Source organism: Artemia sp. Qi Xiang Cuo, chromosome 4 (genome assembly GCF_049724085.1).
Source record: "Artemia sp. Qi Xiang Cuo chromosome 4, ASM4972408v1, whole genome shotgun sequence".
NCBI lineage: Eukaryota > Metazoa > Arthropoda > Branchiopoda > Anostraca > Artemiidae > Artemia > Artemia sp. Qi Xiang Cuo.
The window spans coordinates 75,028,185-75,046,799 of record NC_142797.1 but is presented as its reverse complement, the minus strand read 5'-3'; the positions used below and the strand labels follow the sequence as shown (position 1 = coordinate 75,046,799).

The 18,615-nt window shown below is 35.6% G+C and overlaps 1 protein-coding gene across 2 annotated transcripts in view; it reads right to left on the bottom strand.

Annotated features, from left to right (window-relative positions):
• Positions 1-16,978, bottom strand: part of Hex-A (Hexokinase A) — an 83,186-nt gene extending 66,208 nt beyond the window's left edge. The window contains exon 1 of one of the 2 annotated variants that reach the window (XM_089088537.1): positions 16,846-16,978. In XM_089088537.1, the coding sequence (XP_088944663.1) occupies positions 16,846-16,857 (12 nt within the window). In that variant the 5' untranslated portion in view covers positions 16,858-16,978. Of the gene's footprint in view, positions 1-11,082; positions 11,169-16,845 lie in introns of those variants that run through there. The other variant, XM_089088535.1, reaches the window with a different exon arrangement.
• Between the last annotated feature and the right edge of the window lie 1,637 nt (positions 16,979-18,615).

The window sequence follows — 18,615 nt, the reverse complement described above, 5'->3', positions numbered from 1 at the left end:
TACTGAGCTAGTGTATTTCCACCATTCAGGCTGGTGGACTAAGACCCCAATTCTGAGCTAGTGAATTTTCACCGTTCAGGCTGGTGGACTGGGACCCCAATACTGAGCTAGTGGATTTCCACCATTCAGGGTGGTGGACTAAGACCCCAATACTGAGCTAGTGTATTTCCACCATTCAGGCTGGTGGACTGGGACCCCAATACTGATCTAGTGGATTTACAGCCATTCAGGCTGGTCGACTAAGATTCCAAAACTGAGCTAGTGGATTTCCTCCATTCAGGCTGGTGGAGTAAAACCCCAATTTTCCAAATCTTGAATTTCACGACGAAAATTAAAAATAAACTTCGAAAAATCAAGAGAATATAACTGTGACAAGGTAAAGCACGACAAGTCACTAGTGAAAAATTCCGACTCTTGCATTTCACGAAAGAAATTCAAAATGAACTTTGAAAAATCATGAGAATGTAGCTGTGACAAGGTAAACCACGGCAAGACACTACTGAAATATTCCAATTCTTGCATTTCACGAAAGAAATTCAAAATGAACTTTGAAAAATTAAGAGAATGTAACTGTGACAAGGTAAAGCACAACAAAACACTACTGAAATATTCCAACTCTTGCATTTCAATGAAAGAAATTCAAAATGAACTATGAAAATCAACAGAATGTAACTGTGACAAGGTAAAGCACAACAAAACACTACTGAAATATTCCAACTCTTGCATTTCACGACAGAAATTCAAAATGAACTTCGAAAAATCAAGATAATGTAACTGTGACAAGGTAAAGCTGTGGATTTCCATCATTCAGGCTGGTGGACTAAGACCCCAATACTGAGCTAGTGGATTTCCACCATTCAGGCTGGTGGACTAAAATCCCAATACTGAGCTAGTGGATTTCCACAATTCAGGCTGGTGGACTAAGACCCCAATTTTCCAACTCTTGCATTTCACGACAGAAATTCAAAATGAACTTCGAAAAATCAAGAGAATGTAACTGTGACAAGGTAAAGCACAACAAAACACTACTGAAATATTCCGACTCTTGCATTTCAAGACAGAAATTCAAAATGAACTTTGAAAAATCAAGAGAATGTAGCTGTGACAAGGTAAACCACGACAAGACACTACTGAAATATTCCAATTCTTGCATTTCACGAAAGAAATTCAAAATGAACTTTGAAAAATCAAGAGAATGTAACTGTGACAAGGTAAATCACAACAAGTCACTACTGAAATATTACGAATATTGCATTAAATGGAAAGAAATCCAAAATGAACTTTGAAAAATCAATAGAATGTAACTGTGACTAGGTGAACCACGACAAAACACTATTGAAATAATCTGACTTTTGCATTTCAATTAAAGAAATTCAAAATGAACTTTGAAAATCAACAGAATGTAACTGTGACAAGGTAAAGCACAACAAAACACTACTGAAATATTCCAACTCTTGCATTTCACGACAGAAATTCCAAATGAACTTCGAAAAATCAAGAGAATGTAACTGTGACAAGGTAAAGCTGTGGATTTCCACCATTCAGGCTGGTGGACTAAGACCCCAATACTTAGCTAGTGGATTTCCATCATTCAGGCTGGTGGACTAAGACCCCAATACTGAGCTAGTCGATTTCCACCGTTCAGGCTGGTGGACTAAGACCCCAATTCTGAGCTATTGAATTTCGACCGTTCAGGCTCTTGGACTGGGACCCCAATACTGAGCTAGTGGATTTCCACCATTCAGGCTGGTGGACTAACACCCCAATACTGAGCTAGTGGATTTCCACCATTCAGGCTGGTGGAATAAGACCCCAATTTTCCAACTCTTGCATTTTACGACAAAAATTCAAAGTGAACTTCGAAAAATCAAGAGAATGTAACTGTGACAAGGTAAAGCACAACAAGTTACTACTGAAATATTCCAACTCTTGCATTTCACGACAGAAATTCAAAATGAACTTTGAAAAATCATGAGAATGTAGCTGTGACAAGGTAAACCACGACATGACACTACTGAAATACTCTAACTCTTGCATTTCACGAAAGAATTTCAAAATGCACTTTGAAAAATCATGAGAATGTAGCTGTGACAAGGTAAACCACGACAAGACACTACTGAAATATTCCAATTCTTGCATTTCACAAAAGAAATTCAAAATGAACTTTGAAAAATTAAGAGAATGTAACTGTGACAAGGTAAAGTACAACAAAACACAACTGAAATATTCCAACTCTCGCATTTCAACGAAAGAAATCCAAAATGAACTTTGAAAAATCATGAGAATGTAGCTGTGACAAGGTAGACCACGACAATAAACTACTGAAATATACCAATTCTTGCATTTCGTAAAAGAAATTCAAAATTAAATTTGAAAGATTAAGAGAATGTAACTGTGACAATGAAAAGCACCACAATACACTACTGAAATATTCCAACTCTTGTATTTCAACGAAAGAAGTTCAAAATGAACTTTGAAAATCGACATAATGTAACTGTGACAAAGTAAAGCACAACAAAACACTACTGAAATATTCCAACTCTTTAATTTTACGACAGAAATTCGAAATGAACTTCGAAAAATCAAGAGAATGTAACTGTGACAAGTTAAAGCACAACAAATCACTACTGAAATATTCAAACTCTTGCATTTTATGACAGAAATTCAAAATGAACTTCGAAAAATCAAGAGAATGTAACTGTGACAAGGTAAAGCACAACAAGTCACTACTGAAATATTCCAACTCTTGCATTTCACGACAGAAATTCAAAATGAACTTTGGAAAATCATGAGAATGTAGCTGTGACAAGGTAAACCACGACAAGACACTACTGAAATATTCCAATTCTTGCATTTCACGAAAGAAATTCAAAATGAACTTTGAAAAATTAAGAGAATGTAACTGTGACAAGGTAAAGCACAAAAAAACACTACTGAAATATTCCAACTCTTGCATTTCAATGAAAGAAATTCAAAATGAACTATGAAAATCAACAGAATGTAACTGTGACAAGGTAAAGCACAACAAAACACTACTGAAATAGTCCAACTCTTGCATTTCACGACAGAAATTCAAAATGAACTTCGAAAAATCAAGAGAATGTAACTGTGACAAGGTAAAGCACAACAAGTCACAACTGAAATATTCCAACTCTTGCATTTCAACGAAAGAAATTCAAAATGAACTTTGAAAAACTAAGAGAATGTAACTGTGACAAGGTAAAGCACAACAAAACACTACTGAAATATTCCAACTCTTGCATTTCAATGAAAGAAATTCAAAATGAACTATGAAAATCAACAGAATGTAACTGTGACAAGGAAAAGCACAACAAAACACTACTGAAATATTCTAAATATTGCATTTCACGACAAAAATTCAAAATGAACTTTGAAAAATCAAGAGAATGTAACTGCCAAACTGTGACAAGGTAAAGCACAACAAAACACTACTAAAATATTCCAACTCTTGCATTTCAATGAAATAAATTCAAAATGAACTATGAAAATCAACAGAATGTAACTGTGACAAGGTACAGCACAACAAAACACTACTGAAATATTCCAACTCTTGCATTTCAATGAAAGAAATTCAAAATGAACTTTCTGAGTATTTTTAGTTTTCCCTCCAAAATTGACCCCCCACCTCTCCTGCCCCTCAGAAATGGAGGAACGAAGGGTCTTTGAGCCTTCCCCTTGAGGCAGATCCCGGTTATTTTCGATTCTGAGTATTTTTGGTTTTCCCTCCAAAATTTACCCCTCCCCTCCCTGCCCTCAGAAAGGGGGGAACGAAGGGAACGTTAGATTTCCTCTTAGAATTATTTAAACTAAATACTTACCCCCGCCTCTCACAGAAAGTTCAGAAAGATGCAAAAGCCTTATTTATAGTCGACTCTCGTGGAACTCAAGCCCCATTTAACTCAACCCCCGTGCAACTGAACCCTCCATGTAACTGAACCCCTTTATAACCGAAACCCTGTACAACTGAACCCTCGTGCTACTGAACCCTCGTGCAAGACGACCTAAATTAACTAAACACACGTGTAAGTGGATCCCTTTAACTGAATCCCTCGTGCAACTCAAGCCCCATTTAACTCAACCCCCCCGTGCAACTGAACCCTCCATGTAACTGAACCCCTGTATAACCGAAACACTGTACAAGTGAACCCCCGTGCTACTGAACTCTTGTGCTACTCAACCCTCGTGCAACTCAACCCAATTTAACTAAACCCCCGTGTAACTGTACCCCCTTTAACTGAACCCTCGTGCAACTCAACCTTCCATGCAACCCGTCTCCCTCAAAACACTTTTCAGCCATTTTTTGTCAATTTTTTTTTATTTCTAAACTATTTTAAATTGAAAATACTCTCCAAAACATCACTTGTGTATTATACAGTACACAATCACCCCATCTCCTCCAATTCGCAAAACCCATTACCCCTTTTTTTTGCAAATGTTAATCAAACATTTCCGATTCGTCGTTAGGCATTTTTCATAGACTGATGTTGTTTCAAATTTATAACAAATTACCTGAGTTAACAACTCCTTCGGGGTTACCTTAACTGCTAATCAGTTTAATCCTTTTTTTCTCCACTGATACAATCCAATTACTAATTAGAATCATTCACACTCCTATTATTCAAAACATTAATTAATATCGTTCATTGTCTACGTAAATTAAGTTATAGGCAATACTGGTTTAGAAAAACTAGAATAGTGACATAATTTCATAATCCTTTTTTTTTCTCCACCTTCATACAATCCAATCACTAATTAGAATCATTCACACTCCTATTATTCAAAACATTAATTAATATCGTTCATTGTCTACGTAAATTAAGTTATAGGCAATACTGGTTTAGAGAAACAAGAATAGTGACATAATTTCACTTTATCGACCCTCAAATTCCATTATGTGAGGGAGCTCTGAATCTCTTTTGAAAAGGTGTAGAGACGCAAGCAAATAACGTTGAAATTGCTATAAAAAAAAAAAAAAAAAAAAAAAAAAAAAAAACCAGTCTGGTTGAAAAAAAACTTGGAGTTGAAACAAATTTGTGCGAGGAATCCCCCGTTCATACTGCTATCTTTTTTGCAATGTTTAGGAACAAGCGGGGAATCCCCAAAAAACCAAACCAGACTATACCCATCAAACCAGACTATACCCATCAAACCAGACTATACCCACCAAACCAGACTGTACCCACCAAACCAGATTATACCCACCAAACCATATTATACCCACCAAACCAGATTATACCCACCAAACCAGATTGTACCCACCAAACCAGAGTATACCCACCAGAAACCTGTCTGGTACAGGGGCCTTGGAAAAATGGTACCCCTTACTCTACTGGCATGGTATATATGATATTTTTCTCGAAATTATTGGGAAGCAACTACCCCCTTGTCCCCACCCCAACGACGCCACTAGGTGCAATGCAAGGGCAGCAATAACTATAATGTTCAAAAGGGGCATAAAATAAGGAATCTAAATGATACCATTTTTATTTTATTTTAGTCTTGTTTATAATCCAGGGTTAAATAGGAGAGGGGGCTGATGCCGAATTTTCACAAAGGCGACTTTAACCATGAAAAGAAGATAGAACTAGCAACCTCAAAACGTCTCTCTTTTTGTTCTAAAATGCCTCCTTCTGCGTAGCAGCTATTCTGAAATATTACCATACTTTTGATATCAAAAGCTACAATTTCAAACTGTTTCTGTCAGCGACAAAAAAAAACAGTAGTTTCAAAAGAACAGGAACTTATATAGAACAGAAACCAAAATACCACAGAACAGACCAAAATAAACCATAGAACAGAAAACATTTTGAAAACCAAGTAACGCTTTAACTTGTTTAGTTGGGGGTGGGGGGGGCTTAAAATTATAGTTTATAAAAGGCCTTTTGAATTACTGCAGCCGTACTGGTGAAGGCAAAATGCAGTCAAAATGCCTTCTAAATTCAAAAAGAGGGGAGGCGTTCAATTATAAAAGCTTTTTGGTAAGCCATTTGGTTTTAACTATCTTAGTTTTTTAATAAAAAATCGAGTAAAGAGACTAATAATAATAACTAGGTTTATGTTGCTAGGGCAAGGGGGAGTATTGCAGCAATATTTGGTCAGCTTCGCCGACAAAAGTATTACCATCAGTTGCTTCGCTACCCATTGAACGTCGTACAGTCAGAGTCGTCAACATCTCAAAACTTTAAAATGTCTTAAGAAGAATTTCTTCTTCAAAAAACAACCTAATCAATAATTAACCAACCAATCTAAAACAATTAATTATAAAACAACCTAGAACCTAATCAACACCTAATACCTAATACCATACCAATACCTAACAATGTGTCATAATTTTTATATATATATATATATATATATATATATATATATATATATATATATATATATATATATATATATATATATATATATATATATATATATATATATATATATATATATATATATATATATATATATATATATATATATATATATATATATATATATATATACGGTAAAATTCTAATTTAGCTAGTTTTGGCTATCTCAGAAAGTGGTTATGTTAGTAAAATAAAACTTTCCGTGATGGGTCTTCAGGCTAAAGTATGACCCGGGAAGGTATTCTGAAGTATCTGCTTCCACTACTTTTTCCACTAGAAGGTTCTGACATTTGAAGACCTGTAGAAATCTGTGAGTTATAGAAGTGAAACCTTGCAAAATAGATCTTCTGCTTAAATGAAGTATAACAAAATTGTTTTCAGCTTCAGAACTTTGCTCAATCCCAATTTATAAGGTTTCAAAGATATGCAAATACATTTCCTAAATTCTGGAAATAAAACATTGATATGGCTTAAAATTCTGCTCAAATAATTGAAATTGCATTTTCAGAGCAAAAGCCAGAGAAAAAGAAACTGATAACTGAAAATTAAGGTAAAATGTTGTTTTGTCAAAATTTCAATGGGTATAGACCTGTCATGTAGGCAAATTTCAGGACCCTCTAGAGGGAGAAGGAGTGGAGGTGTGTACTCCGAAATACCTTCCCAGGACATTCTTTGGCCTGTAGACCCATACCTGAAAGTTTCATTTTCCTAGCCTAAACCCATTCCAAGATAGCCAAAAGTAGCTAAAGTAGAATTTTAAAAAATCGAGTAAAGAGACTAATAATAATAACTAGGTTTATGTTGCTAGGGCAAGGGGGAGTATTGCAGCAATATTTGGTCAGCTTTGCCGACAAAAGTATTTCCATCAGTTGCTTCGCTACCCATTGAACGTCGTACAGTCAGAGTCGTCAACATCTCAAAACTTTAAAATGTCTTAAGAAGAATTTCTTCTTCAAAAAACAACCCAATCAATAATTAACCAACCAATCTAAAACAATTAATTATAAAACAACCTAGAACCTAATCAACACCTAATACCTAATACATTACCAATACCTAACAATGTGTCATAATTTATATATATATATATATATATATATATATATATATATATATATATATATATATATATATATATATATATATATATATATATATATATATATATATATATATATATATATATATATATATATATATATATATATATATATATATATATATATATATATATATTTTTTTTTTTTTATATATATATATATATATATATATATATATATATATATATATATATATATATATATAGAAGATTACATTTTGATTTTTCGGACGTCAACTAAAGCGTAAATCCGATATTGTTATATTCGTAAAATTGAGCAAGTAATAAGTAACATGACTAACAACCAGAGTATCCCCAATGGCAAGGGCCCCAAATTAAAAAAAAAAAAATGTCAATGTTTCATAGATACATTCCAGCAGTAGCGGTAGGTGAACCTTGTTGAACCCGGAGGTTTTAAACAAGAATAAACATTGTTAAAATCCAAAAAAAAAATCTGCAGCTGTATGACTGAAAGTATGTATATATGTATATTTTGATGTCTTGAAACTTTTTGACACGTTTTAATATTCCTAGTAACCTTTGATAAGGGTTCATCTGTTTTTCATTTGTTGCCCTTAATTTTGGTGGATTTACTTATTCGTACTTTACTCTTTCTAAGGAAAAATGAAACATTCCGGCCTTCAGAAGCTACGTCTTTTATTTTATCACGGTTTCATAATAGTTTGAATTTGAGGACCCTGTATTCAACTAGGTGAATTTGAAAACTGAAGCATATTTGTCCAAATGAAAATAAACAGTAACGTTAAATCGTGAAACCAGCATAGTTTGAAGCCTAAAGGGAGGGATGGTTCCTAAAATACAGAATAATTTCTGAGTATATATATATATATATATATATATATATATATATATATATATATATATATATATATATATATATATATATATATATATATATATATATATATATATATATGTATCAGGGCCATATCCAGGATTTTTGTTCAGGGGGGGGGGGGTTTACTAATTTTTGACTTTTTTGGGGGGGGGGGTTACTAATTTTTGACTCAGTTTTCGACTAATTTTACTGATTTTTACCTAGGTTTTACTAATTTTCGACTTATTTTCGAGTCGGTCAAAAATTTCGGGGGTGGGTTCAAACCGGGTAACCCTCCCCCCCTGGATACGGCCTTGATATGTATATATTTATTTATTTATTTATTGAAAAACCCGTCAAATAATACAACAAGACGGAGCACTTAAAAAAAAAAAAAAAAAAACTCAAACTATAACAAACTGAACCAACAAAGAAAACGAATCATTGATTCACTGAATGAGCAAATGGGACCATTCGTGTAGATTTCGGCGTATTTTTCTATTATGCTTCGCTATTCATCTAGCGACGGCGACGTCAGGGTCTGCGACTTTAAAATTTTCAATTAAATGCGAATTCCTATACCACGGAGGTAGACGAAGCAAATACTTCGCAAAACGAAAATACATCGCTCTGATTATATTCTGGTCAGTTTTAGTGAGAAGTTTTCAGAAGGGCGTGGCATATAAAATGTGAGGAAGAGCGATGGCGTTATACAAGCTTGCTAGAAGCAGCCGATTGAATCGGAGTTTGCACGATACAACTGAAGCGTAAGATGCTGAAATTCGTCGTTTAAGCTGTTCGAGGAGAAGTTTTCGGGTGTGACGGATAGACGAACCTATGGGCAAACCTAGATAAATGAGGTGATCCACTGGCTGGACAGAGCTAGAACCAAGGGCAATGGTAAGAACACAAAAATCAGTTTTCCAATTGCATAGGACGATTTCCGATTTTGAAGAGTTGAACTGAAGTCCAACTTTAAGATATTCGGTTTCAAGGATTCCGAAGATATTAATTGCCCGCTGAAGGGTTCGGCTAAGATTTAGGATGTCGTCCGAGTAACATACCAAAGACAAGTTAGCAGATGACAGAATCAACGAAGATGGACATTGATCTTGTGCATCAAGGACATAGTTATTGAAAAGGTCGGGAGAGGTGACTGCTCCTTGACGCGCTCCTTTCTTGACTGGAACTAGTCGGGTGCGCGGAATGGGGGTCAAACCCTTGTCAGGAGGTAGCTTCAGTCGGATCCGCAATCTAGAATACAGATTCCTGAGAGAACGAATGACTTCTAGATTCAACCCACGTTTACCGGCCTTCAAAAGCATCGCAGCATGGATTAGAGAGTCGAATGCACGTCTAATGTCGTGTCCTGCCAAAGAAAGGCTCTCTCCAGAAGATTCGGCATCTATCAAGACATTAGCAACGACTGTTACGGCATCAGCACATCCAGTTCCTCGCTTGAAGCCGAACTGATGCGGAGGAGTGTAGCATACTTTTTCGAGTTCCTGTATAAACAGTAACTCGAAGAGCTTGCACAGTGACGTAGCTAGTTATCGGACGGAATCCTGTACATTGAGTTTCAGATTTTCCCTTTTTTTTAATATATATATATATGTATATATACATATATAAATATATGTATATATATACATATATATATATATATATATATATATATATATATATATATATATATATATATATATATATATATATATATATATATATATATATATATCGTCCTATATTTTTGGGGGCTGCCCTAAGCCCTCCGCTCTTTACGCTAAATTTTCAACATATTAAGATATTGACGATACTATCGAGTCTCGATGAAACACAAGCTAAACTTGAGGCAAAAGTGCAGGAGGCTAAGGGGGCAGCAGCTGCTTCAAGGTTCCATATATACTGGTTTCAAGGTTGGACGTTGCTCTTTATTTTCATTTAGAAGAAAAACTTGTGTTTTTTTTATAGTGTGTAGAGTTTTCACGGTTTTAAAAGTTGCCTAGTTGAAGTTAAGGTCCTCTAATTCAAATTGATAAGAAACAGTGTTAAAAATAAAAGTTTAAGCTTCTGAAGGCCAGAATATTTCATTTAGTATAGAAAGAGTAAAGTACGAAACAGTAGGCCTAAGCCCACAATCAAAATAAAGGGCAAAAAATAAAAAATAGATAAATCTTTATGAAACTAGGGACATTAAAATGTCTCAAGACATCGAAATATACATATATACATGCTTACATACTAAATTTATTAGGTTGTTATATTATACTTTGCATAAAATATTCATGTTTATACTTCGTATAGATTTTAAATATAATGTATGTCAACATTGTTTGCCAATCTGGAGTCTTCTAAGAATTCCATTTTTCTTCTGTTATTTATGAGTTATTTATTCTGTAAGGTAGTTCAAAATGCTTGTTTTGGGTGTCTGGAGCTATATACCAATTATATAAGCATTAAGAAAAATAATAAATATACCTTAAAATAAAAATAAATAAATATGGGTATCCTGCCAGGACCCCAAGTGTGTTAAAAAATAAAACGATTCAAGCATTATATATAATATTCGTGTGATTGTTCTTTTCTTTTTCTTCCCAATATTCCTTTCTCAAGATTTCTTTCATTGTTTTGTCATGGTAGGCCAGTTCAGCTTTAGACCTTTTATAACCAAAGAGATCCATTGAAAAACAATCGCACTTCTGTAAAATTTTCAAAATGGAGACCCAACATTCGTTAATCGATTAACAATTTTCTGAACTTACTGCTCTTGATGCCTCAACACGAAAATGGTTCCTCCAGACACTAACAATCGTTCCCCAGACTTCCTTAAAATCACAGAAGAGCATACTCCAACTTTTCTTCGTCAAAAACAAGCACATACTAAAAATCCTGATTAATTTGTGAATGTTTTATTATAACCCAGGAGTGTTCACCCGCGCGGATTTGCCGCGATCATCACACAACCTTTAAAAACGGAAGTAATTAAACAAGCTGAGTACAGCACAAAATTGGCAAAAATAGAAATGTAATGTACTTTTACATTCTTTTGTTTTCGGAATTTTTCAATTCATTTTTTAATTATACATTCTTTTGTTTTATGATTCATCAACCCGAATTAATAAAAAAAATATGCTTCTTTTCCACTAATGATCACTGCGTATCCTTAGGAATGGAAGTAATTCAACAAGTAGAGTGCCACTGCCGGATTCAGGTGAAGGACGAGGGCATCCCAGGCCCCTCCAGGATTTTTTTGGCACCCTCTTTCCCTCTTTTTTTCACTTTCTTTTTAGAATAAATTTGTCAATTTGGTTAATTATTGGCACTTTGTAACAATACCTCCCCCCCCCCAAGATTTTGCGCATTGGCGCCCTTGTCACATCGGGCCTCTCCCCCCCCCCCCAAGATTTTACTCTAGATCCGCCCCTATAGAGTGCAGTAATATTATTTCAAATGATTGACAAAAACAGATATTCAATTTATATTGTATATAATTTTAAAGCGGAAGTTTTAATATTATATCCTAAGCAAGTATAGATTAAAGGAGAAAAGTTTTCTGTTTGCAACAGTAAACCGTAAACCTTCATAAAAATTCGCATCTGTGTCATGGCCACAGTTTAATATATCTGTACTGTGATCATGATTAAATAGTAATGACGAATATTTAGGGAAATTTATTGAAATTTACAGAGGTGAAACTAGATATCTACTCAATAAGATGAACATGGCGTTGTACACTTCATGCATTATTAATTCAGAAGAATATCAAAGATTTTTTCAACACCTATCGTATTTGCGGTACACTGTGTCTGTGCCACATGACCGTGTGGCACTATGAGGATATGCTCCCTTGATTTGGAAGGAGCAAAAAAGACATTTAAAACAAGAGGTCTATGACAAAAACACGATATAAAGACTGATATTTCTAGCTCTGGGACAATAATATAACTACCCCGTAACCCAAATCAAATTCTCCACTTGAGCTGTTAACCTGTGATATGGGGCAAACACTGATAGCTGTCAGGATTGCCCCTGCCAACGGCAAAGGCAGAGTAGCCAGGAGGACGGATTGAGGACTCAGACAGCCCACTTATATGATAGTTTGAAATCAGATCAAAATTGTGGGTGTTTAGTTATGTAGTGGGTGGTGAAAGTACACTAACATAATGAGAGTAGAACCTGTGTCTTGCAGTTCCCTGTCCGAAATATGCATCTACTCTCTGGCACATAAGATACCGCAAATCGAAAGGCTATAAAAAGTAGAAAGATTCAATAGCTATACCTATAGGGGTAACATGACTCCCGACAGGCCATGGGGAAAGTAAGTTATGAAATTACGTAAGGGGCTGTAAGTTATGAAGTTTGCCCATTGTTTGCGTATAGCATTTGTTATTGGGAAGTATACAGATCTTTTTCGGGAGAGGAGATCTTTTTTCACGGAAAAGAAAATTTCTGGGGATAAAATTTCAAGGGGAAATTTTACATAGGGTGATTTGAAAGAAATTTTACGAAGGGGAGGAGGGATTTTCAGCAGGGATGGGATTGTCCGGAGGGAATTTTGCAGAAGGGTGTGTATTTTACGTGGAAGGAACTTTCCTCAGAGGAGTGTCCCGTGAGAGGAGGGAATTTTTTATGGAGGGTGAGCCAGTTTTGCAGGCATCATTTGAAAAGCGATCAGAAATTTAAAAAAAATAGTTTTTTCAGCTGAAGGTAAGGAGCAACATTAAAAATCCAAACTAAAAGAAATTATTTCCTTTACAAAGGGGTTGTCCTGCTCCGCAACACCTTGTTCTTTGAGCTGAAGTTTGACTTCTTTTTTTTAAGAATAACTCCTGAAACACACGGGTCGTTTAATTAGAATAGGAGGCTTACTTAAAAGTGCTCAAAACTTCAGCGGAAAGAGCACTTTATGTACGTATTTATTCATAGCAAATGCATATAGATTAACAGTTAAAGTACACAAACTGAGTGTTTTCACCTGGTTAACCACCTGCAACAAGATTCACTGAACTGAAGAAAAGCTCTGAAATTATAAGGAAGTATTATGTCACACTGGTACTATGATTTGAAAACAAGATTTTTGCCAACACGTCAGTGCAGACATGTGGAGACTGGAGACAACGAATATCAGCAGCTCCTTACGATCACATAATCAGTTATAAATAATGAACTGAATAACACATTTGTAAAACAAACGGTCCCAAGGAGTCTAAGCAACCTCCAAGAGTGTAGTTTCAGTGCAGACATGTGGAGACTGGAGACAACGAATATCAGCAGCTCCTTACGATCACATAATCAGTTATAAATAATGAACTGAATAACACATTTGTAAAACAAACGGTCCCAAGGAGTCTAAGCAACCTCAAAGAGTGTAGTTTCAGTGCAGACATGTGGAGACTGGAGACAACGAATATCAGCAGCTCCTTACGATCACATAATCAGTTATAAATAATGAACTGAATAACACATTTGTAAAACAAACGGTCCCAAGGAGTCTAAGCAACCTCACAGAGTGTAGTTTCAGTGCAGACATGTGGAGACTGGAGACAACGAATATCAGCAGCTCCTTACGATCACATAATCAGTTATAAATAATGAACTGAATAACACATTTGTAAAACAAACGGTCCCAAGGAGTCTAAGCAACCTCAAAGAGTGTAGTTTCATGTACGGACAAAATGTCTCAGAGGCGCCAAGCACCACCATCCCCCCATCTCCCTTAAGGACCAAGCATATAAAGTTGCAGAAATGCAAAATTTTTCGACCAATAAAGTCTCCATTGTTGGTTTAACTTATGAAAAAAGCAAAAGAAATATTTCTCAAAACGATGCATGATATTTGGATAACCTTCTTGTGGTCCCCTCAGAGCAGTTGGCACAAACAGAGTACTACTATTGTTAATTTCAGTAACCAATTAGCAGCCACGTCATGTTCAGTGTCTGACCACGAAAAAGGGTGGTTTGCGACAAATTGTTGAGATTGGGTGGAACAAAGGCAGTAATGACTGTCGAAATCATGCACGGGGGAATCGATCCACATGGACGCGTGAAGCACCGACAATGGTAAAGGAAAAGATCCTTGGATGAGCAGGCAAATCTGGGAGAAAGAAGCTCTTGCTGGAACCAGTCCCGATAATTAGGTATGAATTGCTCCTGATGGCTGGCGAATGATGGACGACTCACCCTCTCTGTGAGGGACGAGTGTTGCCTGCTCAAGCCGGTATGATGATGGTGGTTGGGGTTGTCAGAATATGGGGAAAACAAATGATGGACAAATCAAACTCTACTCTTTAAACCAAATTTCGAAGAACAATGCTTCGAGGAAAAGAGGTCAGTTTTATTTGCTTCTAAAAAAAAATGTGATTATCCTAAATAAGCTACATTACATGACGAAGTCATAGCGTAAAGGTCATTACGGACATTCTGTAGAAACACCAAAAAATTCTGTTGCTGAAGCTAAGGACGTTAACAAAAGAAGGTCATGGTTCTTGACCACATGGTTAGCTTTGAAACAATGATGGACAAATTGACACTACGAAAGAAGGCTCTTCAGCAAAGGGAGAAAAAGGGAAGGATAAGCCCTATCTCAAAATACCAGGCCCGATGGGGCAGCAATTACCCACTGGCTATTTGTGTCATATTATTATCATTTTTTTTGTCTTTAGGCAATTTTAACTTCCAAATTCATACATTGAAAAAGAACAGACCATATTACCTCCAAATGCTAGGGTACGACATGGATGAGGAAGGCAATAGGCCTTTGTTGTCTGAGGTTTAACTCAGTTATTAGGATCCACTCAAAACAACAATAATCTACTGGAATTAATCTTAGGAGCGTTGATTCGGCACTGAGTCACAAAAAAATCAAAATTCCCTAATTACCACTCATTCTCTACGATCGTTTACACCATGCATACCAAGAGAAGGGGAAGGATTTGGGAATCCCCGAAACTCCAGATGTTTCTTTACATTAATCAAGTTATTTCCTATATTGCATATAGGAGAAATATAAAGCATCTTTATTAAACAAGAAGAAAAATTCTAAATATACAAACAAAAATAAAACTGAGCAACTTATGGAGATAATTTCTAAAATTAAAGTTTCTGAGCCACAGGACCAGGGCCTGCGTACGTAGTGATTTTGCAATCTGTCTCTAACACAAGTGTTCTTAGAGTTATAGTTTAAAATCTTTGGTAGAAATTCGTTTCAAGTGCAAAGCTGTAAAAACTAGCCTTTGTTGCATGGGCACCCATAAGGGGGGGGGGGGGCAGGTGGCCCCCCCTGGCTGAATGATGCTGCCTTATTTTTATATCTTTGTTCTGAGATTTCTATTATATAGCATTAAAAGTCCCAATTAGACGAGGTTTGCCCCCCCTGGAATTCAGCTTATGGGCGCCCATGCTTTGTTGTTCATTTCCCCAAAATTTGTTCATATTTATCTTGTTTATTTGGCATTTCGTCTACCAAAACACCGTTACGCTAGGGTGCACTACTTAGGACGTGTGCCTGACGTTCTCTAAGAAAGATCTAATTAGAAAACATATATTGACCCGTGATGACCCGGCCCTGAGACACAAACAATCGAAATCCGCTAGTAAACACATCCCTTTCTGTATCTAGTAAACACGTCACTTTTCAGTAGTAAACAAAATTCCAGTGGCTCCAAATGAGCAGCTAGAATTCTATTATCCATAACTTCTCAATCTAAGCAAGACTAAGAATGTTCCTTATTCATCATGAGCCCTTCTCCTGGCCTATGCAACCCGTCCTTCACACCCGAGAAAACAAAATTCTGTATTACCTAATCCCATGCTTCATACCCCTGGGATATGGGTTTCTAAAATTCCTAACAATTCTAGTTCAAAAGCAAAAACTGATTTCGTCGGTCAAAATTCTAAAACGATCTTTATTTTTTTAACGTTGTAACTTTCCAAATCGCTCTTTTCATATTATTTAAATTACTGGAATCATCATGGCCTCAGAAAAAGCAATGGGTCCCACCAGTCCAGCTCAGGTACTAATGCATCTTCTTCTAGACGAAACACTTAAGCCGGCTTCAAACCGGACAGCAAAAAGTCTCTGGAATATCTAGTTGAATGGAGGCTTTATATATATATATATATATATATATATATATATATATATATATATATATATATATATATATATATATATATATATATATATATATATATATATATATATATATATATATATATACATATATATGTATATACTCTCACAGTTTTCAAATGGTTTATTTAATAATCACTTATGACACTTCCATTTCTCACCTACAATCGAAGTGGGAAAACAGCGCCGCAGCCATACGCTTGAAATACCACAAGCTTCAGATACCTCAGAGACTCTATTTGGGTGAGGCCCAGGGGTCTCAAGGCACAGTAGGATCTAATATTTAAAGACACCTCAAAAGTACCCCCTATGTAAATGCCAACGATAGTAAAGAGAAGACATAATTAGAAATACAATAAAATATAAACTCAAAAGTAAAAAACAAAAATTCTTGCCTTAATGATCATTACTTTTGGAAATAATTCCAAAATCCTTTAAAATCACAGAAAATATTATTTTAGTTTTACTGCTGGTACAATTTTCTAGGATTCCTTTTCCCGGGAAGAGAAAGTTCCATGCGGATAGAGCATTGAGCAAGAGACGTCATCAAAATCGATTCTGATGTCACAAGACAAAGTCATAGCGTAAAGGTCATTACGGACATTCTGTGGAAACACCAAAAAAATTCTGTTGCTGAAGCTAAGGAAGTTAACAGAAGAAGGTCATGGTTCTTGACCACATGGTAGTAACTATCATCAATTTGTTTGATAGTCAGCTGTGAAACAGCTTAATCGTCACGTGCCACATTGCCACTCACATGAGTAATAACATGTTCGAAAATCTCATTGAAGATAGTACGCGGAAAATTGTTCGTCATTTGGTCAAAACCCTAATACATAGAAAGGAGGTCAGTTCCTACCCTTTAAAAGACCAAAATATAGAAAAAGCAAACAATTTTGTAGTATTTTGGAAAAAATGACTTTGGAAAAAAACTTGCTTAAATCTTAGCCTCACCCTACTTGCATGACAATTTGGTTCAACCTCCTTGAAGAAATTTTTAGAGGCGTCCTTGAGACTACTTATGTCATATATAACATTAGTCAGCGGGTTTGGAAGACCCTATTGTTTTTCCTAGGGGGAGGGAGATTATTCGTAATTAAAAACGGGGTGTTACGGTCTTGGCAAAAAAAGGCCTCGTTTCTAGGAATTGTTTTGTTCCTGTACGAAGGAAAGGCATTTCCATCTTCGTCCTTACTTACGTCACACTTATAGTAATTTCTCGTCCTTAAGAGAAGGATTTATACCCCCTCCCCCACCAAGTCTAAAATATTATTTAACCTCGCTGTATATGAATAAAAATTCAAATCATTACATAAAAAGCAACTAGTTCAATATTGTGGCTACAATGAGAATATTATATCAACAAATATTTTGCACGCGTTGTTTTGTAGTGTCATTGTTTTTGAACGAGGCATTTGAAGTGATTAATTTAAAAGACAAAGTTTTTCTAAGCGAAGTAAAGAGCAAAGTTGAAACTTTAAACGGACAAAAATTATTACTTCACAGTCTAACATATATCGATAAAACTAGTGTGAATAGACCAACTGATAATATTTCCCTATTTTTGTATGATTATAGAAAACTAGCGTTTTACTGAAAACGCCCAAAGACCAGTATAAAAAACAATAATATTGATTTAGGAGTTAAAAGTGAGTACATAGGCACGTCATATGGAAGTGTTGGTCGTATAAACTTCAGAGGGGGCTCATTCAATTGGAAGTTCTAGTGGTCTTTTTAAGAGTCAAAAGGCATCCGAGGACAACTAGCCCCCCCCCCCCCCCAACACGCTTTTTTTTACCAAATACATCCGATAAAAATTTGAAATAGCCATCTTTTTAAAAAATAGTTCAAAGATGACATAACAAAAACTCCCGGGCTCAACATACTCAACATACCAACATCCCCCGGGCTTGGGGGTAGGCGTTGTAAGTTATGCCCTGGGGGTATATATGGTTCTTATGGAAGGGGTGCTCATATAAACTTCAGAGGGAGCTCAATTTATTAGAAATGGGATAAAAAAATATCAGATAAAAAAAAATTCCGAGGACGACACAACCCCCTAGAGCCAGGGGGAAAGTGTTTTAAGTTATGAATCTGGAACATATAAGGTTTTTATGTAAAGAATGGTCGTATAAACTTCAGATGTGGTTCATTTGATCGAAAAT